This window comes from Amphiprion ocellaris, chromosome 5 (assembly GCF_022539595.1).
Source record: "Amphiprion ocellaris isolate individual 3 ecotype Okinawa chromosome 5, ASM2253959v1, whole genome shotgun sequence".
Taxonomy (NCBI): Eukaryota; Metazoa; Chordata; class Actinopteri; family Pomacentridae; genus Amphiprion; species Amphiprion ocellaris.
In genome coordinates, this window is record NC_072770.1 from 21038049 (window position 1) to 21062824 (window position 24776).

The 24776-nt window shown below is 39.1% G+C and overlaps 2 protein-coding genes across 4 annotated transcripts in view; one reads left to right on the forward strand and one right to left on the reverse strand.

Moving 5' to 3' along the window:
• Positions 1-6064, forward strand: part of r3hcc1 (R3H domain and coiled-coil containing 1) — a 28650-nt gene extending 22586 nt beyond the window's left edge. For 2 of the 3 annotated variants that reach the window (XM_055010683.1, XM_055010685.1), the window contains exon 13: positions 4506-6064. The gene's annotated coding sequence lies outside the window, so the exon portion shown is untranslated. The remainder of the gene's footprint in view (positions 1-4505) is intronic. The other variant, XM_055010684.1, reaches the window with a different exon arrangement.
• The window catches only part of loxl2a (lysyl oxidase-like 2a), a 38618-nt gene extending 16346 nt beyond the window's left edge, over positions 1-22272 (reverse strand). Inside the window, exons 1-3 of the mRNA XM_023284329.3 lie at positions 22131-22272; positions 20104-20414; positions 17347-17522 (exon numbers count right to left, since the gene is read on the reverse strand). Of these exons, the coding sequence (XP_023140097.1) occupies positions 17347-17522; positions 20104-20386 (459 nt within the window). The 5' untranslated portion in view covers positions 20387-20414; positions 22131-22272. The remainder of the gene's footprint in view (positions 1-17346; positions 17523-20103; positions 20415-22130) is intronic.
• Positions 22273-24776: the final 2504 nt, after the last annotated feature.

Consider the following 24776-nt stretch of genomic DNA (forward strand, 5'->3'; position numbering starts at 1 on the left):
GAGTGAGTATCCAGATAAGGTATCAGTGTCTGTATTCTCACTGTTGCAACAATGAGCAAATAAACTGAAACTAACCAGTAGATAATACAAAGAGAAACACAAATCTTTTCCCTTTGGAGAAGTGTTAAATCCAGGTCAAATGCCTATTCAAAGACTTCACCTCGAGCGTCTTGGATTTCACGGATTATCTGAAAACGGCAAGCAGCGATTGAAGAAATTCAAAATAAAATAGAATCCAGGAAACTGTAAAATGAGACTTAAAATAGAGGCTAAAGACAGAAGATGCAGTGAACTGATGACACATTTGAAGCTGGAAAGTGTCTATGGGTGGTCCACGGTCTACTATACAAGGCGGTAATGTCAGCTGGTCTGAGTGAGGGTCACAATTAGCATCATGTGTCCTGACAAGCCCTAATTTAGGAAGGAATGGTGACCTTTCACCTGAGGGCTTTATGAGAAAACAGCTACCTAATAACTCCATGCCATTGTTCATTTCCCTCCAAGAACCCAATGCAGCAGTTGGTTCCTGACTGGGTGTAAAGCTGCACTGTTGGCTGCCAAGAAGAGCCCAAACTCTGGGCTCCAGTGTGGAATGCAAATGCTGATCTCAGTAATTTCGTAACAGCCAGTTTCTTTTACGCTGAAAAAACTCAACGTTCAGGCACGTCTCCCAGAATATCAAATGTTTGCCCACAGGGTGGTTTCCTGAGATGGCGTCAGCCTCAGGGAATGTTCGAGGCTTCAGGGTCTCTCAACATTCAAGACTAAGAGTGCAGGAGGAGTCTCCACTAAGACTGTTTCCACTGTGACCCCAGTCCTCCCACTGACTGCAGCAGTCAGAGCGCGTAAAAACCACTCTTTCATGAAGAGATTCCCGCTGACCATAGCATGACAGAGTGTTTTCCGTCGGTGGCTGGCAGGATGGGAAGGTGAGGAACGTGATCGTGAGCAGGGAGCTGGTGTTCTCAATTTAAAACCTATCTTTAGTGTTTTGGTTTTCTTTGCTGCGATGTAATTGCAAGATGGGAATGATGAAGAAATGATCCAATATAATACAAAACACGTGAAGCCAGTTATAAACATGTGACAAGAAAAAAGGTACACCTGATAAAGAACATCAAATCAAAAAAAACATTACTAAAGTGAAGATTAACAAACTAGACAGGTAGAAGGTGAGAGTGAAAGGGGCACTGAGATGGTCTGACCGGTGTTGTGTTTGGCTCAGAGGGAGGAAACTGGCTGTCTGAATGTGTGAGACAGAAGAAGACAGATATGCACAGCTGGAAGCAGTCCGGACGTCCCCCACCGCCCCAAAACCACCAGACATAAAGTCAGCATAATCCTGCTTGGCTGAAGCCCAAACCTACACACTGGTCACTTTTTAGCACTTTTTGTAGAGAAATACTACAAAAATCCAGCTGTATTGCAAAGAACAAGGATGAACAGGTTCACGACTAAAAAGCTGCAAGAAATCTATCATATCGCTTTACAGTCACTGGAAGCACAGAGCTGCTGAGGTGCATGGAAGGACATTTAATTCTTTGTTAGAGTTAGATGAACCCCAAAAAAATCCACTGCCGGGCTTGAAAGGCATGTTATCACCAAAATTAAACTGTGGAAACAGGAAGAATCACAAGAGTTTCAACTTTCTGACAGTTCTTGAACTACTCATCAATGATGTGCCAGTGCACTGGTAAAATGATCCAAATAGAAAGATACAATTTTAAAATTAAAGTAAAATCATGTATTTCTACTCATCTTTTTTTAAATGCCAAAAATAAACTGCTTGCACTAACCAGATTCTGTGTAAAACAAAAAATTTGTGTCTGCTGTGACCAACCGTCATGTGACAAAAATTGTCGGACTTTTTGGCTGAACTGCAGGCTGTGTATACACATAGCACATACTAGACAAATATGGAAACACATAGAAGTAGAAAAATATCTAGTATGCAGAGGCACTATCTTTTCAATAGTAGTAAGACCTGTGGGCACTTGGAAAAACGTTGTACATGCTGATTCAAGTTTTTTTTAAATAAATAATCCAAGAATTTTAGCTTTTGTATTTTATTCCCTTTTGATTTATGCTACAATTGTGTCATACTGCGCAAGACATTTTTGAGCTCTCTTGACTTCTATCCATGATTGTGTTGTTTCTACAAATAAGCAGAACCTTTTATTGCAGTAACAAATGAGCCAACAGTAGGTCAAAATGTGACAGGGGAAAAAAATACTCAGAAACTGCATGGGCTTCAGAAGGTTAATGAGCTTTAGAGGTGCTGGTAGCTGGATTTCTAAACTGAACAGAGCTGTAGCTGTTTCTGCATGTTTGCAGCCATTGTGTGAAAGTAAACTGATACTCAGCTGGCAGTAGCTTCATATCTACTATATAGAGATATGAGCCTTAATATGATAAACTCAATCTTTTACTATGACGGTTGACAAGAAATCTAATTTTCCAAACCTATTCATTGAAATTCAGGATGGCTTGGTGTGACAGCTGACCGCTTTGGCAATCAGACCAGCGTAAACGTGTACAAACACAAACTCATTTGTAATGAGTCTTTCCATTATGCAGGTCATCCTGGGGTAAATTCTTAACTGGACATTTCTACAAAATGACCTCATCTTACTGTACCTCTCTGACTGTGGTACTGTAGAGAGTTGGTTATTTGGATGCTTTTTTTTCCTTCTAAAAATAATAAAGTCACATATTCATATTTGTAAACGGCTACTAAGGAACAAAAAAAAGAAAACATTCTTCATTCAGATCTGCTCAATGGTAGCCTCTGAAGTGAGCACTGGGCACTACTGAACTGTTTCCAACTGGAGAGCAGACTTGTTTTTCTGACTGGGTCGCCCTCAGAATGTAGATGTGTGAACGTGAGGCCGTGGTCTAGCCAGCGTCTGACTAATGCTTCCACTACTGTGCATTTCTTCCACTTTATTCAGACTTCCAGCTCTGCTGCACGTTCGTCTACACGTGCCCCCTCACACCCACCCGTTCACCTACCCCCAGCTTACCGTACATGGCAAGTATGAACGCTAATCTCTACACAGTTTAGATGAAAAGCAAGAGAACATTGAGGCTCTTTGAAATGACTTTCACATCTGCCCCACCTCGTTCAGCCTCACCGGCCCCCAGTGTGTGTGTGTGTGTGTGTGTGTGTGTGTGTGTGTGTGTGTGTGTGTGTGTGTGTGTGTGTGTGTGTGTGTGTGTGTGTGTGTGTGTGTGTGTGTGTGTGTGTGTGTGTGTGTGTGTGTGTGTGTGTGTGTCTGTGTCTGTGTCTGTGTCTGTGTGTGTCTGTGTCTGTGTGTCTGTGTCTGTGCGTGTGTGCTTTGCATCTGGAACATCTATTAGAGTATATTGCTCCCATCCACTGTTCCCTCTAAACTGCGCCCATGCGCAATTGCGCACTGCTGACACGGTCTCCACGCACAGAAAATCTGCGCTGCGCACAAAAAAAAAAAATCCAACCTAAATTGTAAATAAAATAAACACGTAACAATTCATTCTGTGCTATTTTTCAATGTGAGTCAGTGAGTGACGGTGACTGGCTGCTGCAGCCAATGATGCGATTCACATACGTATTTACCATAGACTGTATATAATGGTGTTTACGCAGCTAATCAACGTCAGGCGTCCTTATGTGCAGCCATCGTTGTTCTCATAGATATGAATGAGTAGATAGGACACGCCCCTTTGAGCTGCATGCTATGGTGAGGCTAAGCTAGTGGGGGCAAAGTTTCAGTGCATTCCGTTGACGTAGACGGCGTGAAAACGGAAACAAGAAGTATGCCGGCTCACTGTGCTGCATACAATTACACACTGCGTCGTACAATTGAGACAAGGAAACTTGGAATGACTTTTCATAGGGAAGAATAGTTTTTGGCTCTTTTTTCATTATGAAATCTTGTTGAGAGCTTCCAGTCTATGAGAGCTAACTAGTTAGCCACTAGCAAAACGCTAAGGCAAGCTAGCAGCTTGACAACTAAATACCAGACGATTAATAGTAGCTGTAGTATAGTTGTACAAGCAGTAGTAGTAATACTAAAAGTACAAGCAGCAGTAGTAGTATAAACAGCTGTTAGAGTCGTAGAAGTAGTATCAGCATTTGTAATAGTATTACAAGTTGTAGTAGCAGTGCCAGTATCAGCAGCAGTAGTTAGTGTACTACCACTACTAGTAGTAGTAGTCACATTGCTATTACTACCACCAATACTACCAATAGTAGTTATAAAGCCTAACTCATGTATATCCAGATTACCATCTATGTTCTTCCTCCAAACCCATTTTATGATTGGGATTACAGGCAGTTCTTTAGGACTGCTCTCAAATAATTGAAATGTTACTAAACAAGGTTATACTTATCAAATTAAATAGCTCTGGTCTCCAGTATATTGGCGAATTTGGTTATTTGTACTTAATTTATTAGCATGATTTCTTTTTAATATGTTGTGTACAGACTTAATTACTTCTCTGTCTACTTTTCTTACTCCATGTAGGTTTCCCAGAGACTATGGGTTGAGGAGGAATTGGAAGTTTGTCGGCTTAGACCTGGTGTCATTCCATCAGTGTTAAACTTCCCAGCTCATCTTGGAAGAGTACGTGCCAGAAAGACCACGACCAAGCAGCCTTGAGATCTTAGGCAGCGTCTCCCTGAGGTGGGTGTCGACGGTGTTCACGGTCAGGTCTGTGGTAATCCCGTCAAAAAACAAAACAGAAAAAAATCTAGATTATAAATCAACATGTAACCAAAGCACTCTGTGTATGACGCCATAGTATAGGATGTAGTTCAGAAAATGTCAAAGTATAGTATGCTTTACTCAAGAATAACATAGTATGGCCTGTAGTTCATAGTATAGCATGTTGGCAAGAAAAAAAACAACATAGATTTTTATGTGGTTCAAAAAGTGCAAAATGATAGGATGTTGCCTGAAATTGTCATGTATGATATGTGGTTCAAAAAATGTCATAGTGCAGTATATTGTCAAAATAGTATGTAATTCAAGAAAACATCAGAGTATAATATGTCATCTAAAAAATGCCATAGAATAATAATTTCATTGCACAAGTAAAAGTATAGTAACTTTTAAAACTGTTCGAATTCTTATATGTTGCTAAAAAAACTAAAACAAAAAAAACGTCAGTAATATGTCAATTAAAAAAGCCTATAGTATAGCGTGTCGCCCAACAAACATCATAGTATAGCATGTCGCTCTAAAATGTCACAGTATAGCCTTTAGTCCACAGCTGTCAGTCCAAACGCTGGTTTCCAGAGGGTCAGACGAGAATTTATTTGAAAGAGTAAGTTTACAACAACACAACGTGAGGGGGTTAAAAACAAATGGGTGTTAGTAAAATAAAATAAATAAACAGAACTAAAAGTGAACTTCATGTTGACATTGATGGGCATTCCAACCAGGAACAAAGTAAAAGATAATCAATACAAAAAAAACCCTCTTCCTGTTCACCTCTTAAAACCCCAAAACACACCGCAGTAGCACCCTAAACTAAAACTACCAATGGGTTCCCTGTTTTCCTTTCTGAACAATTCAAAGGTCCCTCTCTATCTCCCCACACATCCACCAACCACTGGAACACATCTCCAAAGTTCTGCCGGGCCAGCTCAGCTTCCCCTCAGAAGAAGTGCCGCCACCTGCCAGATGAAGGAGCCTTTTGAGAGGCAGCTGGCATCGTGATTGGACTGTACTTTGGTCTGTTCCAATCCAGCTTCAGCTCCAGAGACGGCAGGCGGGACGAGTCAACGGAGGCCGGGTGGACGAAGGCATGAAGCTGAGTACAATCCAGAAAACAACAGAGGAGGAGTGCAGCAGCCCAGGGCCAGAACAACCAGAGTAGCATCGTATGTCTCTTAGAAAACATCATAGTACAGCCTTTGGTATGAAAAAACGCCATCATATACATCGTAGATTGTACAAATAACAAGTCAAAGGAAAGAGACATACATTGTAGAATTGTAGTAATTGTGGGCTGACTGATTTACTGATTATCAGTATTTTATTTTTTACTGATTTACGGTAATAAATACATTTAAAAATGGTGCTACTTTGGCTCTGAACCTTTATCTACCTGTGGTCGCTCTGTCTTCTGGAGTGATTTGATTGGTTATATGTAACGAATAAAACTCCTTTAACTTAACATCTGTAAACAAAACAAAAACGTATCAACAAAGTTTTCTGTTAGAGTTTGTGTTCTTCTAAGTTTAACTCAAGATTTTAAATACTTTCATTTACTGCAAATGAATATACTCCAAATGTCTCACTAATAATCATTATCAGCCTTAAAAACCCACAAAACACCCCTCTATACTCGACGACACTTAGTACAGTCCGGTTCCCCCTTCTATAAATCTGCTTGGAATCTTCCACTTCCTGTTTGTCAAAGTGGCCTTCTACCTGGACAGGTTTTGTTGGAGCTCATGCAACAAACATTTTGGGTAACTGCACTTTAATATGGATGGATGACACAATTAGAGTCTGTTTTCATGAGACTGAGTTAAGATGTGTAGCTCTGTCATTAAATAGGAAATTATTTCTCAGAATTCACAGAGAAAAGTCTGAAATGTTTGCTAGGTTAGCGTCCCACATGTACTTTGGCTCAGCTAAAGCTAACTCTCTCCAACTTCTGGATCTCTTGAGTTGCTTGTTAAAATATCTTGCTGTAGGTGCTGAAGCTCAGAAAGTCTGAGATGTTTGTTCAAAATAAGCTCATTCTCAAGTCTGATCTGAACTGTCCTCTTTTGTTTGAACTTTCCCTAAACTTAGGAGTTAATGACAGAGCAGCACATCCAGACTCAGTCTCATTTATGTAGAGATTAAACTTCAGTGTCATTCATTGATGTTAAAGTGCAGTTTTTCAAATGTTTGTTGCACATGCTTCTGACCAAACCAGTCCAGGTGGAAGACGATGTGAAGCGAAAGCTCCAGAGGATGAATATCACACATTTACGCTGGAAATAAATGTCCTTTAATTTGACATTGTCATGCAAAAGTTGGATTTCCCTTTAATGATGTTCAAATCTTTGTTGAGTGCTTTGTTGATGTTGGTTTCTAAATGTTTTTTGACACTCGGCCCCAAAGATTAAAACCTTCTACGGCTCACAAGCTGCAACAATTCACACATTATCAACTATCTTTCTGACTAAACTAAGATAAAAAGTGAAAAACTCCCTGATTCCTGCATCATGAATGTAAATCTTTTTGGTTTTTATGACAGTAAACTGAATATATTTGGGTTTGACATTTTATAAACCAAAACTGGAAATGAATTACTGGAGAAAACGACAGATTAATGGACAAAGAAAATGTGTTTTCTAACATATATGGCTGAATTACTCCAACATTAAAAGATACATACAATTTTAATTCAATTTTATTTATATAATGCCAATTACAGGTCAAATTGTCTCAAGATGCTTTATATTTTTTTGCCATATTTAAAATATGACAACATAAGAAATTTAAACTTCTTGACTAATCCAATTTATTATTTAGTTTTTAAGAGACTAATTGACAATTCAGACTTTCTCCACTAAAACTAATAAACATGAGGTCAAATAGAAGAAACAGTTTTAAATACTGCAGTCCCACGATGACAAGAATAAAGTTTCTCAACAAAAACTAAATCTGCTGGTGGATTCCATCAAAGTCCTAATAAAGGATAATAAAGTGTGATACTAAAGGTTTGTGGTGCTAAAAATCTCAAAGTAAAGATATTAAGTTGAACATCTCGATGGAGGTTGATAAAAGTTGACTTTCTTTCATTTCTCTGGAGCCGACTCCATGGATTTTATGGATGGTGGTTAAAGACCTGCTCTTCTAGTCATCTTCCTTCTGGTCGCTGTAAAAAGTCAGTCCATCCTGGCCGACTTCAACATCTCTTCATGACAACTTGTTCTGCCTCCGACCTCGTGGAAACTCAAGAAACTCGGGAAAACCTGTCGAGACTCGAGGAACTCATCGAGACTCGAAGAACTCGTCGGGCGGGGGAAGGTGTGGTGGGTGGTGGGGGAGTAGAGGGGGGAGGCCGCCACCCACCTCTCCGCCTACTCTCCGCCCAGACTCCACCCAGACTCCGCCTTGGCTCTGCCCATGTGGTCACTTGGAAACTACGATGTCAAAGGGACGACGAATTTATTTCTTTGTATCTGATCTGTAGCTCAGTGAGTTAAGGATTTGCCTATGGAGCTGCAGGTCGCTGGTTCAAGACCAGACACTTCTTAAATTTTCTCAATATCCTGACAAAGACAAAGAAAGAAAAAGGCCGGTGGTGGGTCTCGAACCTGCGACCTTCCACTTGGTAGTCCTCTTCTTATCCCCCTGAGCTACTCGCTCAGATACAAATTCTTCTTTTTTTTGCGCATTTATCATCTATTTTTTGTCATTTTCGGATTTTTTTTTTAACTCGAGTCTCGTCTCGACTGTTTTTCTCAGGAGGTTGGACTTCAGCCTTTGTGCTGGAGGGTGGAACCCTCAGTTCCAAGACTTTCCAAGCCTCCACACCTCCTGAGTCCTCAGGACCTGAGCTTTCACACAGTCTGAGGGTTGAAATTTTCTAAGTCCCACAGTAGTTCTCTGTTAGATTGAACTTTCAGACAGTCCAAGGACTGATATCTTCCAAGTTCCTGAGTAGTCCTCTGTTAGATTGGACTTTCAGACAGTCCAAGGACTGATATCTTCCAAGTTCTTGAGTAGTTCTCTGTTAGTTTGAACCTTCAGACAGTCTGAGGGCTGAAATTTTCAAAGTCCCACAGTAAATCTCTGTTAGATTTAACTTTCAGACAGTCCAAGGACTGATATCGTCTAAGTTCCTGAGTACTTCTCTGTTAGTTTGAACCTTCAGACAGTCTGAGGACTGAAATCTTAAAAGTTTCTCAGTACTTCTCTGTTAGTTTGAACTTTCTGGTTAACAGAAGCCTTAAAACTTGTGACCATGAGTCTTGATTTCACATTTAGACCATCCATCTGAGTTCTTCGCAGACCTTCACCTGTGGGTTTTTTAGAAATCCTGAACAAACTTTGATTCTCTTCACTGAACAGTAAAGTTTGTGGAGATCAGAAGGTAACATTAGTTTGATCAATGGCGTCAACTACTAGTAGACTTTATCTGGAAATCAGTTTTCTGAAATGAATTCTTAGTAAATCTGTCCACAATCAAACCAAGAACATAGAAAGAGGAAACGTTTAAAGAAACAAGTTGATGTTTTCATTTCAGACTAGAAAACACTTTAAGGTCTTTATCTGTTTTTGCTCTTTTGATCATTTTATTGTTTCTTCTGTTTAATTTGATCTTCTAAAGTTTAACTGGTGTCTTTTCAAATGTTTTATCTTAGTTAGATTCTTCTTAAATGTTTAGTTTTGCTCTTTTCTCACCTTTTATTCTTTTCTAATGTCTGATTTGATTTAGAAATGTTTTGTCTTTTTAATGTTTAATTGTTGTTTTTTCAAATGTTTTATCGGCTTGTTTGAAAAATTTCCTTTTCTTTCCGTATGTTTAATCTTTTGATTAAATCTTTGTTAAGGTTTTTCTTTTTAAATGTTTTACCACCTTTTAATGTTTAATTTTCTTTTTTAATGCTTCATTGTATTTTCTGTTTAATTCCTATTTAAAGTTTTATTGTCTTTAAGATTAAATTTTCTAATTATACATTTAATTTTTTAATTAAATGTTTTGACTTTTAAAGGTTTAATAATCTAATTAAATGTTTTGTATTTTTCTAAATGTGTAATATTCTTGTTCAATTGTATTTTTTAAACATTTAATTATCTAAAATATTTCATCTTTAATGTTTAATATTTTTGTTTAATTTCATAATTACATTTTTGTTTAATTTCATAATTACATGCTTTGTATCTTCTGTTTAATTATCTAATTAAATATTTTGTCTAATATAATTTTATTGTATTTAATGTTTAATTTTCTTTTTAAAAGTTTTATTATATTAAATGTTTTTTTCCTTTGATTTAATTGCTTTTTTACTGTAGTTTATTTCTTTAGTCTTTTTTTTCTGTCAAGATTTTAACCCCAGCCTTAAAAATGAAACAAACCCTTAAATAACAATGAAAATACTTCTGTTGTCACAATCATGAGTTAGTCAATTATTCAGTTTATCAATTCAGCTTTATTTGTTTTGCACCTTTCACACAGATTACAAAACTAAACAAGCAAAGAGAAAAAACTATGCTAAAACTATGATTAAAACTCAAAAACAAACAAACAAAAAAGATTTAACATCATAATAAAATATGTTGTGTCCAGGGGATGGAGGGAGTTTATTGAAGTCTTCTTGTGCTCACATGGTAAATCATTTAAAACATAAACTTGATATTCAGTCTAAGGAAACTGGAAACTGCAGAGCAACAGAAGAAGCAACAATATCTCCTGTTTTCTCCTTTAATGAGTCGACTCTTCTTGTGCTTTCAGACCAAAGAACTACAGACTCTTCACAACCTGCTCAAACTCTTGGTACAGGACCTCACCACACGGGTCAAGAAGGTTTCTGTCTCATTTCTACTCTGAAGCTCACCTTCTCCCGCTCAAAGTGCTGACAAATGTTTCTGCTGCTCTAAAGTCTGGTCTCTAGAACTTCCTAAAAACTCTCAAAGGCTCTTCTGCTGCAGGCTGCTTTGTAGAACTGTTCCAGAAAACCTCACTAAACCACATGGAGGGGCCTCAAGATAGTCGTCCAAATGAAACCATACAAAAACCAAACTAGCACAACCCAAACGCTAAAGTCTCCTGCAGCCTAACAGAGAACCTCTGAGAACAGAGAATCAGGACAGGAAATCTTACCTTCTGGACAACCAATGTAGGTTCTCAAAGAAGAATACAGAATGTGTCTGACCAAAAACCTCTCGAGACTCACTACAGCCAAGATAAAGACACAACTCAGCTGGACCAAATCCACTAATCACTGCACACATTAGCACCATGTGCTAACTGTGGCTAAAGAACCACATTTACCAAGACAACTATCCAGTACAAAGCCCGAAAACACACCAAGAAACACATTAAAGACGATTTTACTGCTGGAAGCTGCAAGCCAACGCCTAAAGAACAAACTAAAGCAATGGAGCTAAACCCAGTTCTGTGGTGAAGAGAATCAGAGGAAATGTTTGTCTGCAGCTAAATAAAGCAGGAAGACACTGAGCTGCTCAGGTGTTCCTGATAACACCAAGCTGATCAGGTGTTCCTGATAACACCAAGCAGCCACCTGGACAGCCAATAGGAACACAGCTTATTGGGAGTCCAGAGGGCTGGCTTAGTGAAGGAAATTTAATTTAAAGTTGAAGCAGAAAGTTAACAAAGAAAGTTGAAAACCAACTTCTGATACCTGAAATCTCTGAGTTTTCACACAAAGAACACCTGAACATGTCAAACTGGTTTCATAGTAGAACCATCATTGTAAAAACGTCATAGTATGGTGTGTTGCTCAAAAAACATTAGGACCCGGCTGTCAGGGGACAAACATGTAAGAAACATGAGAACAGAGAGAACCCAACCAGTAGGTCACAGTTTATCATCCCCCAGTCATCTCCTGAAGTCCATATGGTGAGAGACATCAGTATCTGGTTGTTAATTTACCAGAGGATGCTTATAATCATGCTGATGTGGTCTGTACTCTACAGTATTTTAGTGACTCAATAAATGCCTAAGTTGTTTTTTTTTTTAAAAATGCTTTTTAGTTTTTAATAAACATTTAAGAGCCTATATGTAATCAATAAATGGCCTTTGCCTATCTTAAGAAAAACTCACTCAGAACTCTGATATGTTAACAGTACTAAATAAATCAATAAATACATGCATACACACATAAATAAGTTAATACATTAACTGTGTTAAGATAAGATTTAGATTTTTTAAAAAAAAGTTGTTTATGTATTTGCAGAATCCAGTATTGCTCACTGGTTGGTCATTACATTTTATTAGTTTGATTTCACTGTTTAAAATGATGCCACCTCTTTTCAGACAGAACCTGTGATAACAAAACAATACAAAATTTTTAGTTCTGTGTTAATAAAGCACTTAAAGCTGTAAGTATGGCTAAATGCTTTTTTCAAAATTAAATATATCACTCCTTAGGTGGTAGTGGCCCCAAGTTCAGTAAAGTTGGAAAGATATTCACAGATTCGGACTTCCAGCATCAATAACTCATTAGATATAGGTTGTCAAAACATAAACGGTGCCTCTTTCCCATTGTTGCAAGGCAGACAATGTGCTACAAGCCCAGTTTTATCAAAAGTAGCTGTCTTTCAAGCTACAGGAATAACATTGGTGTCTATGGAGTGAACAGGGTCCATCTGCAATTTGCAAAACCACTGCAACAGTAAAGAGAGACAAATATTCAATAACTTCACTCTTATACATTGTAGTGTCACTAAAATCACTGCAGCCTTCAACTGGCTCCTGTTGACAAAGTGTTTTAACAGAAATGTAAATGCTGTAATTTGATTCTTTTAATGAACCATGTAACTTGAATGGATGTGATGCTGGTGTGACCACAGTGCACACGTCTGATGTTGCTCACAGTGGTCCAAGGGACGCTCAGGGAGTTTGTGTGTTTGCTCAGACTCATGAAAAATTACAGGGAACATTGCTCCCATCGTGGCAGTGAAAAGTAAAAAGAAACACACACAGTTCATCTCAAACTGGACTTACATGACTGCAGCACAACAGGCTGTGTCAGATACAACATATTTAAAAAATATATTAAAACACATTTTTAAAAACACACATGATTTGTACACAGCTCCATTTCTGCTGATTAGTCTCTACATTCAAATTCTTGCTTATTTAATTGAAGGAAGTTTTTTTTTTTCATATTTTGGAGAAGATGCCTGTGTCTATCCCTTTAATGTGAAGCTACAGCCACCAGCTGGACAGCTTAGCTTAGAATAAAGACTCTAAAAACACACAGTTTCACATGCTGTTTCTCATTGGTTTAAAAAATACAAAAGGGAAGTACAAAAACAATAATTTGTGGTTTACATGTGGGAATAATGTGTGTCCAAATACAGGTAGGAGTCTCGTCAGCACGTGTTTTCCACACCACCAACTCATGATAAGGCCAAGAAAAAATCCAGCACTTTTGGCTGCACTGCAGGATGTGTATACAAAGAGCAGATGAGAGACAAGTATAGAACAAATAGAAAATTATCTATGGTATGCATTGCCAACACCTCTAGGCAAAACTGTTGTAGAAATATTCAAAGAAATTCAACTGTATTTTTTTCCCCTTTTTTAAGATTAATTTCATTGTGACTTTGTTATTCTGCAGAAAATACAATTCTCAGTTCTCTCTATTTCCAGCTACTGTTTCCATTGAGGTGCAGGAAAATGATCCCACAGTGAGTAAAATTGTGACAGGAGCAATAAAATGCCCATAAACTGCTCAGGTTCACAGAGTTAAATTATGTAATATCCATGCTTTAGCCTTATGTATCTGCAGTTCACATACCATGAAACAACTTCAGTGCATAAGCAAACTGTGCTGTTTTTACATCACAAAGTATGCAGGAATAATAAAAGTCAGAAGCTGGGCACTGTGTAGCCCAAAGGAGAGCTGCGGACACGTGTTGAACATGTGGTGAATTTGACTGTCTGCAGGAAATAAACTGGCTTCAGCCTCCTGATAGGCATCAACCTTTTCTCCCCTCGACCACTCTCCTCCTCATAGGCCTTTGCATACATCATACTGAAGGCAAGTCCAGCTTTGACTCAGGTTTCCTTTTGTTGTTTAGCAGAGAATGTGAAGAAATGAAATTCTTGTAAGCAGACACCGTCACACCTGATGGAGAAATGCAACCTTTGGTCTGTTTGGATGTGCAAAGAATCAAAAGGCTTTTAACTGCCGCATTCTGTTATTTCGACTGGCTTCTGACGTCTGTGTTGCTGACTCGAACTGAGAGTGTTCGGCTGAAGTAAACATGCTAAATGGTGCGGTGATTGACTGCAGCTGCTTTTGCTGATCATTTCTTTCCCATCCCTTCAGGAAGAAAACTTCACCTCCCTTCTGAAGATGAACTGAGTGAGACTCGTCATCTGTTTATGATCCTGTGTGGGGTTCTGCAAGCAGCAGGGTGATATTGATTTATGTGAAAATTGCCCGTTTGCTTTCACCTGCATTGGTTTGTGAATAATAAAAGGGTGTATAAATATAAGTGATTCCAGAATCATGAGAAACAATGTGGCAGCAATGGCAAATATTACACAATTACACAGCGATGCCAAGTTCTTGGAAACACAGACAGAGAGCGTTCTTGAAAGACTCCCATGGAACTTTACCATGAACCTATAATTATCCTTAAATGACACTATCCTTAAATGCACTGTGATTCCCACATGAACATCTGATCATGGTGGTTGAGTCATCTCTTTTGACACAGAATAACAAAATTTCCTGGCATCGTAGCGCTTGGTTCTGCTTACAAATGCGACCCTCCCCGTCTCCCCCTACTGACTGTATCCCCTCTCATCCATCCTAATCTCCCGCCTCTGTGAGAAACAAACACACGATAATAATAATAAAATGACTGTGGTGGGATTGACGGACAGAATCAAAACTATGCATCATGCCAAACTAAACAGACTCGGGGGGGACTGTTGTTAGAATGGTGGAGGAGTATTAGATGCTGCATGTTAAAATAACTAAAATTATTCATGACAGTGATTCGCTCACACAGGAATGTATGCCCTGTTGTTGTTTTAGGAGTGTTGCACAAGCAGCTGAGAAAAGGTTGCACTGGCAAGACGCATGGCTTTTGTCTCCAGAGGTCAGACCAGTAGCAGACTGCAAAAAAGACTCACTTTACTCCCACCAAGCAGCAGTTAGGAAGGTCAGAGGTTAAAGCAGTCGTTTGGACTAATGGCTTCAATTCATAAATGCTTATGCCCCTAATATCAATCATGTTTATAGGACTACATGTCTTTGACTGACTGCAAAAATTCTATTGAAGCAACTCCTGCCAGTGAAAGCTGTGGTTTTCATTTATAATAGCTGATTTTTTCAGTAGACTACTATTTGTGGCCAAAGCTGAACTCACCAGAATGAGCTCGTATATCCCTGTATACAGTAAAACAGTCTCAAGATGAAACCTTCACAAAACCAAAATCAGAGCTGCTCAAAGCCACTTTCTGACCTGCGCAATTACCCTGACATACAACACTTAAAACTGATAAATGCCTACCAGAAGAAGTTGCTGGTAATACAAGTTACAGCATGTGATTCAGATTCAGATTTCATATAAAAATCAACTAGCATTTCCCTGAAAGTGTTAGGAGGAGACACAAAGTGCTGGGAAACACTTCAGATTTCAAATAAATGCTTGCAGTTTCTAAGGTTTAATAGTATTTACACTGTGGTAAAAATATCAGTTGTTTAATCATTGAAGTGCTGACCTTTAGTTAGACTACAGTACATGAAGTGGGGAGTGTCAACTTTCCAGACTGAGCACAAACTGTCAATTCATGCTGTGAATAAACAGATTGCAGGAACAGTGCTGCCCATTACTAATGTCAGTTCAAGCATAGTTAAAGAGGTGTAGCTACGCCTTTTTTCCCATTCCTCTCCCTCATGACTTGAAAGGCTTCAGCCAGACCAAGGAAATATTTAGAGGGTGGGGACGTGAACTGCAGCAACGCCCCCGAGACCCTAAATACACAGGACAAATAGGGAACAAGGGGCTGCTGCTTACATATCCAACCTATAAAAATAAGAATGTTGTGAGTAGGATTCAGCACTCCGTAATTAAACATTTAATTTTCTCATTTCTTCTGCCCCTCCATTCCCATGACTGATCCAGGCATTGGGAAGACAAACAAGGATTTCAGATGCTCTCCTCAGGCTTGTTATTGTAACCGAATCCAGTAAAAAACATATTCACTGTTCTGGCTGCTGTAGAGTGGCGTGATGGAGCCAAATCTACCCCACATCCAGAAAGAAGGAAAAAAATAGAAAACTAATATGAGCACAGCAGCAAATGTTGAATTACTCTCTTCTAAGCTGCCAAACAATTGTTGCTTCATCTCTATCAGTGTGGTTTTGATAGGAAAACCCTCGACGGCAGGGTCTTTTATTAACTTGTTTGCAGACAAGCTGAAGGAATGCCTCAAGACTTTATCTTTTCCTTCCCTTTCTCTCAAGCCCACACCGACTTTCCATCCGGTACAGAGGCGCATTCTGCAGCCAGACGGGATGGTATTCCAGCCCTCTGAGTCATCCCAAGTGGTAGAGCCGGGGGTCTATTGTGGGCAGTAATACACTAATAGGAGCCTGGCGAATTCATTAGAGCAAACGGTGGAGCGGACACCTTGACATCAAGCACCATTCGGGGTAATTTCACTTGCACCACACCACAGAAGATGTGACCATCTACACAGATATCTCATTTGGTCAAGACATGCTGATTTACTATCCACTAGAACATTCAATTACTTCAATTTAATACTTAATTAATACTTATGACAGGACAGGAGCCATCAAATAAGCTTTTGCAAGTTGTAATTCACTTTTCCTAGTGATGACACACTGTTTACAACTGGAAGATTTATGTATTACTAAATTAAAGTGGGTTGTGTACATGCTACTTATTGTATAATGTTTTGCCCACAACTAAGTAAGCTTCATACACTTGTTAGCCTTTTAAAACTATAAATTTTGGAAGTTATGTTCCAATTTGTTTCAGTGTTTCAGTGGCTTCCTGCTAAAGTTACATCTTTTTTTTTTTTTTATTATTTGGCACCATAAATCCCTCCTAGCAGCCACTTAACCTGCTTGTCACAGGACGAGACATTTATTGCATCTTAATAGTGCAACCCAATTTCATTCTGAAGAGTTGGAAGGATTTGAAGAAAATACTTCACTTTGAGCTATTTGGAGCAGCGCTTTATGATAAGCTTTCTCTTTCATCGTGAGCCTATCTTCTGTTCACGTTTTACTGAGCAGAACATCTGTTCAGGTTACATGTGGGTACTTGAACCATGTGTGGATGCTACTTGAGAGTTTGTAATTCTGAGATCAAGTGATCCCAAACCGTGTTGTTAGCATTTGTGCGAGATAATACGCACATACACACACGGGCCACTTTATCAGGCACACTTGTAAAATCTAATGTGACAGCTCTGTAATACAAAGCTTCTACGTTTTCGGTTTTTGTTGGCATTATAATGGATTCTGTAGTGGGCTGTTGTGGTGGTTTACTGGAGTGATCTTCATATTTTGCACACCTTATTACATACATAAGTATGTATGTATGTCATGGAGATGTGTCTTATATGAAGTAAATGTTCTGTTTTGAATGTGTGTGTTGCTCCATGTGAACGTACCTCATCACTGTTGGCGTGGTTCTTGATGAATTTGAATCCTGGAATGCGCTTCTGGGTGCAAACCACCCCGACATCTTCTGAGTGTTTGCAGTCAGACACTCCGAAGCCATTGGACTCACACTGAGCCAGACTCTTCTCTGCACCAGTACAGTGCACATTGTCCAGCCAGATACGACCTGGAATGAAGGGAGGAAAAGATATAAGTAAAAAAAAAAAAACACAAGTTCTGATGTAGAAGACTTACATGTGTAACATCCATCCAGCATGTTTTAATCTTTTGTTTTGTTTCTTCCAGTCTAGTTTATGATGGATAAGGCTGAGATGATTGATTGATTAGTTGATGCACAGACTCATCACATATTACTTCTTACTTCTTTATCTGTTGCTCAGTTTTGTCTTATATAGTGGTAAAATAAACATCTCTGTGTTTTGGACAGCTAATTAAAATTAGCAATTTGAAAACATAATTTTGGGTTTTAGGAAAACAAGATGGCCATTTTATAACATTTTATTGATCCAAGCATTAATTGATTGTCCACCTAAATAGTTAGCAAATTAATCTACAATGAAAAGAATCATCATGTGTAGCCCCAGTACATTCTTTATTATTGACTCTCTGCAACCAGTGTGGTTATGTTGATGTTCCCTTCTTTTACTGCAGCACTCTTTGTTCCCACTGAACTCCATGGGGCCACATTTCTCAGTTTCCAGTAACTTTTCTGAATAGGAGATCATTACTTCATGTAAAAATACAGATGAAAGAATGGCTTCAACATCATATTTTGACAGTGTGAGCTGTGAGTCACACCATACTGACAACTATATTTCAGCATTTCCACTGAAGTCTAATCATCGGGACAGTAAACCTACTCACGTGGAGTCGTGTTTGGTCTCTCAACCTAACCTGACCCTTTTTTTCTGCCAAAACCCAGCCAATAAATGTCACGGCTGAAGCGGATCATCTGCTGTCCAGCTGGCTGTTCTGAACCAGCCATGAGGGAAACCACCTAACTGTGGCCATGGAAACCAAGAACGGGGCTGCTCATCATTCTGGAAGTCTCAACATGTTGCTGAGGAACATCGTGATCATACCAGGAACGTGACTGCATGTTATACGGTCACGTAGCCTCCTCCTGGCAGAGAGACCACTGCCGCTGGAACATTTTATAATAAGAGCTGAGTGTTCTGCAGACGAAGAACCAGCTTGGTCTCAGTACACCTTTGTCTAAACAAATATTCGGCGTTGCCAGATGTGATAAATCTAGATTGCTGTGTTAAATCTATCATTTGGAGGTCTTGCATGGATTTAACAGGCCACTAAAAAGAACAAGGAGCAATTAATAATTAAAAGAGGATAGAGCAGCAATGTTCCTGAAAAGGGTCTCAATAAAATGGATTTAGTTGTTGAGCAAACTGTGTCCTTAAACTTGCAAACCTTTTCTTTTTATGTTTTTTTTTTACCAGCTATGGTTACAGATAATAGTTGAGTAATGGCAGCTGTGGATCTGAGTCACAATCCCTGTAGGAAAAACACACTGCATCCAGAAAGGATGTCCCTACTTATTATTATGTTGCTGTGTGTTCAATTAAAAACACTTGGTGGTTTCTTTTACAATTACATAACATTACATGGAAATGGAAAATCCTCCTTATCATTTTAATAGCCAGGTGTCTCCATGCACAACAAGATAAAACACATGCAGTCAGTTCAAACTGACTCTCCTACAAACATCTAATTGTCAGGATATGAGGAAGACTCTTCCCTTCTACTTTAACAAATTATAAGAGAGTGTTCATTTCACATTGTACAGCTTTCAGTTTAGTGATAAAATCTGCTTTCTCTGCATACATATCAAGATTATACCAAAATTCCTCCATTTCTATTATTAAAAACTCTAATTTCACAACTTTTAAACCATCAAAAGTGCCGTTCTGTTGACTCTCTAGTGTATTTGGAGGACGCACTAACTCAATCCTAAAGGCTTCCATCTTTATAAACCTAAGCCACTGCTGAAATGAAGTGCTAACAGTCGCCTTTCTGCACAGCCACTGCTCACATATACATCAAACTGCCTGTTAATTGCTTCTCCTAAAATAGTATGTGCATGAAGCGTTTTATGAATGGGGTGCACAACTTCTAAAATGTGAATCTCAAAATTTCCATAATGACTGCAGTGCTTTGGGGAGTTAATTACGTTATTTTTGAAGTGGCTGGCAGCATGTGGCCAACCCAGTGGGAAGGAATGCATCTTTAACAATGGACCCTGAGTTTATTCACAGCTACCAACGTACATCCACCACCAGCAGCTATCACTTTTACAGGGTTGGGAATCTCATCAGGGTTTTTACAGTGACAGAGGAAATCCTACACGACGGGGAAAGAAGACAGCTCAGAAAAAAGGAGATGAGATTATGTCTGGTTTACACACCCAGTGTTTCCAGTTTTCCCCCTACTTTTATGCTCTGAACTGATTGGTGTGTCTCAGTTGTCCACTAATGGGGAAACCAGTGCCTGAGGGGCATTAGCAGCCAGACAGGGGGAAACCTGTACCTCATTCAAGGATTTCCATGGAACATGTGAAAGTGTATGCAGAGATATGCAGACTTTGAAGGTAAACGGTTGGGCAGACTGCTCAAATTAACACCCAATAACCCTCACATCAGCTGTGATGATTTTGAGTTGAACCTCGAAGGGTTTTGATTAGATAATACTGGGTTAACACAGTCTTCTCATATATTCTGTGCTATTGTTCTTACCTTCCCCTCTTCCGTACTTGGCTGAGGGCGCCCAGGACTCGGCATCCAAGTAGCCCAGCTCTCTGCACACCACTTGGGCCGCGTAGATGGAGAAGTCATCATCGCACACCGTCCCCCACTCTCCATTGTAGAAAACTTCCACCCGGCCCTCGTAGTGTTTCCGCTTCTCACCAGCGAGACGTAGCTGGATTACAGGGCTGCCAGAGTCTGACTGGGCATTACACAGCACACACATCCACAGCAATGTGGTCAAGAGACCGTGGATGGATACAGGACTCAACATGATGCCGAGTGACGGAGGAAAAGATTACCTAAAGGGAGATAAAGAGACAAAAGATTAGAAAACTTATTATTGAAACAGAAGTTTTAAAGTGTCTCTTTCCAGTTCCAAAGGGTTAAACTGAATGATATCTGAAGACAGGCAGAGGCAGACAGGCAATTTGTGGTGTGTGGTCATTTTGGCCATAATTTGAGAGAGTGAGCAGTGTCAGTATAAAATCCTGTGCAGTAACAGCTTGGTTTGGCCGTCGTATCGGGCTCCTAAAGACTCCTCACTGGCCCCTATGCAACCGCAAGTACAGTAACAGAATTCACCGCAGTTTTACAGTATATTGAGAAAACAAGAAATGCATTTGACTGCCAATAAGAGAGAGAGAGATAAGGAGAATCTGGGGAAATGTTTGGATAAGACAGGGATTTCTCTGTCTGTCTGACAGCCTAATGGAGAGTAAATGTGGGCTCCTGCAGGAAGGTTGCCACCTCTTTCATTTATCTCCTGATCAGTTCCCGGAGGCTACATAACTGAGGTTCAGGAGGGAAAGTCGGCTCCACCTCGATATTTCATCGCAGACCATGAAAGTGTCAACGGTGGGACCAAAAGCCCCGAGGTGTGGAATATGACTGGAGTAAAAGGGAGGGAAGACAGACAGTGAAAGTGAGGAGACCTCCACATCTGGGGGTGGTAGGTGGTAGGTGGTAGGTGGGGGGGTGCTTTCCGAGTTGACGTCATAGTAACAGCCAAACAAACTGCACAGGCTTTGAAAAACCAGACCCGGAGTACACGGTCAATAAATCGTCAGGCTGTGTGAGACGTCACTTGTGCTCGTTGGAGGGAAACATCTGGTTAATCTCTCCATGAAAGGAGTAAGTTCAGCAGGAGGCCGGAAATACTTTAATTTGGTTTTTTATTCTTCAGCGTGTCTCTTGTCAAAGCAGTGAAACCGAGCCAGAGGGTGAAAGAAAAAAACACACTCTGATGGTTTTACATGAGTTTGAGTTCAGAGTGCACTTGTGGACAGCTGTTAGTGAACAAACATGACTTTGATGGAAATGTCAAGAAATAAATAACTCTTCTCTTCAACTTTGCATCTTATATATAGATGATACTGCTTATAAAGCTTCTTAGAAGAATGTTCACAGTTAAGAGTTAAAATTTGTGATACAAGCGCTAGCAGCAAGGATGTAAATGGAAAGAATAAAATTAGGTGCTTGTCAAGACAGCTTACAACATTCAGCCACACAGGAACAACAATAACTGAAAGCTGCTTGTCAATGAGATTTAGCCAAGAACTGTCAGCTCAAATGGAAAGTCCCATATACTTAGTTTACTGCTACTTCAGCCAAAGCCAGAGCCCTTGTATTGCCTGTTGTTCATTTGTGAAAAGCATAAATCAACCTTCAAGTGACCAACACAGATCCAAATAGTCACTGAGAGTGAACAAAGTGAAGATGTTTAGAAAGCCTGCAGCTTCTACGGCACGTGTCCACTCTCAATACCACAGAAACAGCACCAATGCCATGTTAACAGCAGCCTGGTGTCTTTTAGTGACCTCAGCACTTCAGTGGAGACAAATGTTGAGTGGGAAATCAAATAAATGAAAACTAAAAGTCATTAAACATGCAGAAAAACCTCCAAAGAGAACACACAAGGACTATATGACAGTTTACAGATATAACTCTGATATCTCAAAGTTCTTGCAAGCAAGAGAAAGTTCATCCAGGGAGGTTTAAAAAGTGAAAGGGCTTACTTTGACAGACAGACAGCAGGATCCTCTCCAACACTCTGAAGTTTCCAAACTTGTAGCAGCCTGGGATGAGCTGTGAAGCTGCGGCTCTTTGTCCTTTTAGTACTGCGGTGCTGCTTCCTGCGCTCCCCTCACAGCTGGCAGCGCGCTCCCGGCCCACTCCTCACCACTGCCAGCAGCCAATCAGAGGCCGCCTCAGCATCCTGGACCCGCCCCCTACAGCACCGTCACCAGGGTTACGAAAACACACCAAGACCCCCAGATTCTATAACGCTGCTGTTTTGCAAGTTGGCTTGGAAACAGTTTTGTTTGCATGAGTGATGCTGCCCATCCCTTCATATAGGTTTTATAATCAAAGCTGTTTTTAAAGCACCTATAAAAGAAATTAATGTGTACCTGGAAATTAGTAGATTATAGTCTGATATAATATTAAGTAGAAAACTTCTCTCTCTCTTTTTAACTACCCTCTGACTTATTTTCAGTGTTTATTGCACTTTAAACCTTTTTAAAAAGTTTGTCTCATCTTGCTGTTGATGATTTTAAACTCAGACCAAGTAGCCTGTCTTTAAAGTTAAAAGCATCTACATTTCCAGTTTGTGTTGATGTTATCAAAAATGACGTACTTAATGTTTCATATCATGGTAGTGTACTGGACTACATTATATTTTAAAATGTTCCTGATATTTTGTCCACCTCACTGACATAATTGAGAAAATACAAGTTATGAAGAAAAATCATCACCTTGTTGACAATGTCAGAAAAACTGAAAACATAGAAGCATTTTTAAAGTAGAATTTATGGCAGAGTAGTTGCATTGAGTTATAGACACGGAATGACAGAGATCTTCAATGAAGAAGATATTTCAATAATAAGATCAACCAAATGATTGGTATAATATTTAAACTAGATGCTAATAGTATTTCTGTATAGAAAACCACTTGGGCTTGATGTCTGTTGTTTTAAATGTGATATATAATCAATGTTGAGCTAACATGGCAATTTACTATGAAAGACAGTGTAAGTGAGGTAAAAGCACAAAACAAAGGTAAAAAATGCAACATCAGTAAGTATAGTTAGTGATGGCTGATCGAGGCTTTGTTGAAGCTTCGACACTTCATTCAAAACATGGTTCATTACTCGAGGCCTCAATGACACACAGTGCTCGAGTAGGACATCTAGTGGTCAATAATATGAAGTGCAATCAAGACGTGGTCGTTGGTTCATGGATTGTTTTGGATTTGATTCGCCATGCACACATTCCTGTTTGACTACACTAGATGATTGTATGGGTTGTAGTGGACACAAAAATAATATTACTAGTAATAATAATGACAATAACTATTGAAGAGCACGTTTCTTATTTCCCATGTTTGTCTGTATCCCTATATACTCTTTGCTTATATTCTGTGTTATGAAACATTTAAACGGTGCTGCTACATTCATGAGATGCTCTACAAATACAGACTGATGTCATTTTCACATGGGGCTGGTGCAAATAAAGATTTTATGGATTATTATGGATTTTGGCAAAGTATGTCTTGGGGTTTATTGGGAAAGAGGTCAGTAAAGAGGGTGTGTTTATGTAACTGGTTATGAGGTTTTATTGAGAAATAATTTATCAATAGTTTTGGGACCACTGTTCCCTCTAAGCTGCGCGCGATACTTTTTTTTTTTTTTTTTTTTGCGCATTTATCATCTATTTTTTTTTGTTGCCATTTTCGAGTTTTTTTTAACTTGAGTCTCGACTCGATCGTTTTTCTCAGGAGGTTGGACTTTAGCCTTTGTGCTGGAGGGTTGAACCCTCAGTTCCAAGACTTTCAAAGCCTCCAGACCTCCCGAGTCCTCAGGACCTGAGCTTTCACACAGTCTGAGGGCTGAAATTTTCTAAGTCCCACAGTAGTTCTCTGTTAGATTGAACTTCCAGACAGTCCAAGGACTGATATCTTCTAAGTTCCTGAGTAGTTCTGTTAGTTTGAACCTTCACACAGTCTGAGGACTGAAATCTTAAAAGTTCTTGAGTAGTTCTCTGTTAGTTTGAACCTTCAGTCTGTTAATGTTTCGATTAAATCTTTGTTTTTCTTTTTAAATGTTTTACCAACTTTTAATGTTTAATTTTCTTTTTAAATCCTTCATTGTATTTTCAGTGTAATTCCTATTTGAACTTTTATTGTCTTTAAGATATAATTTTCTAATTAAACATATAATTTTTTAATTAAATGTTTTGTCTTTTTATTGGATAGGTGTAGTGAGAGACAGACAAGAAACAAGAGTCGGGGGAAGACTTGCAATAAAGGGCCACTAGCGGGACTCGAACCCGGGACGCTGCATCAGGTACCACCCCCTATACATGGATCACCCGCTTAACCCGTTGAGCTATATGGGTACCCGTGTTCTGTCTTTTTAAGGGTTTGATAATCTGATTAAATGTTTTGCATTTTTAAAAATGTTTAACATTCTTCTTGTTTAATTGTATTTTTTAAATGTTTAATGATGGAAAATACTTTATCTGTAATTTCTAATATTTGTATTTTAAAAATTTTGTTTAATTTCATAATGACATGTATTGTATGTTGTTGAATTATCTCATTCCATATTTTTGTCTGTTTAATAGAATGTAATGTAATTTAATGTTTAACTCTATTAAACAGA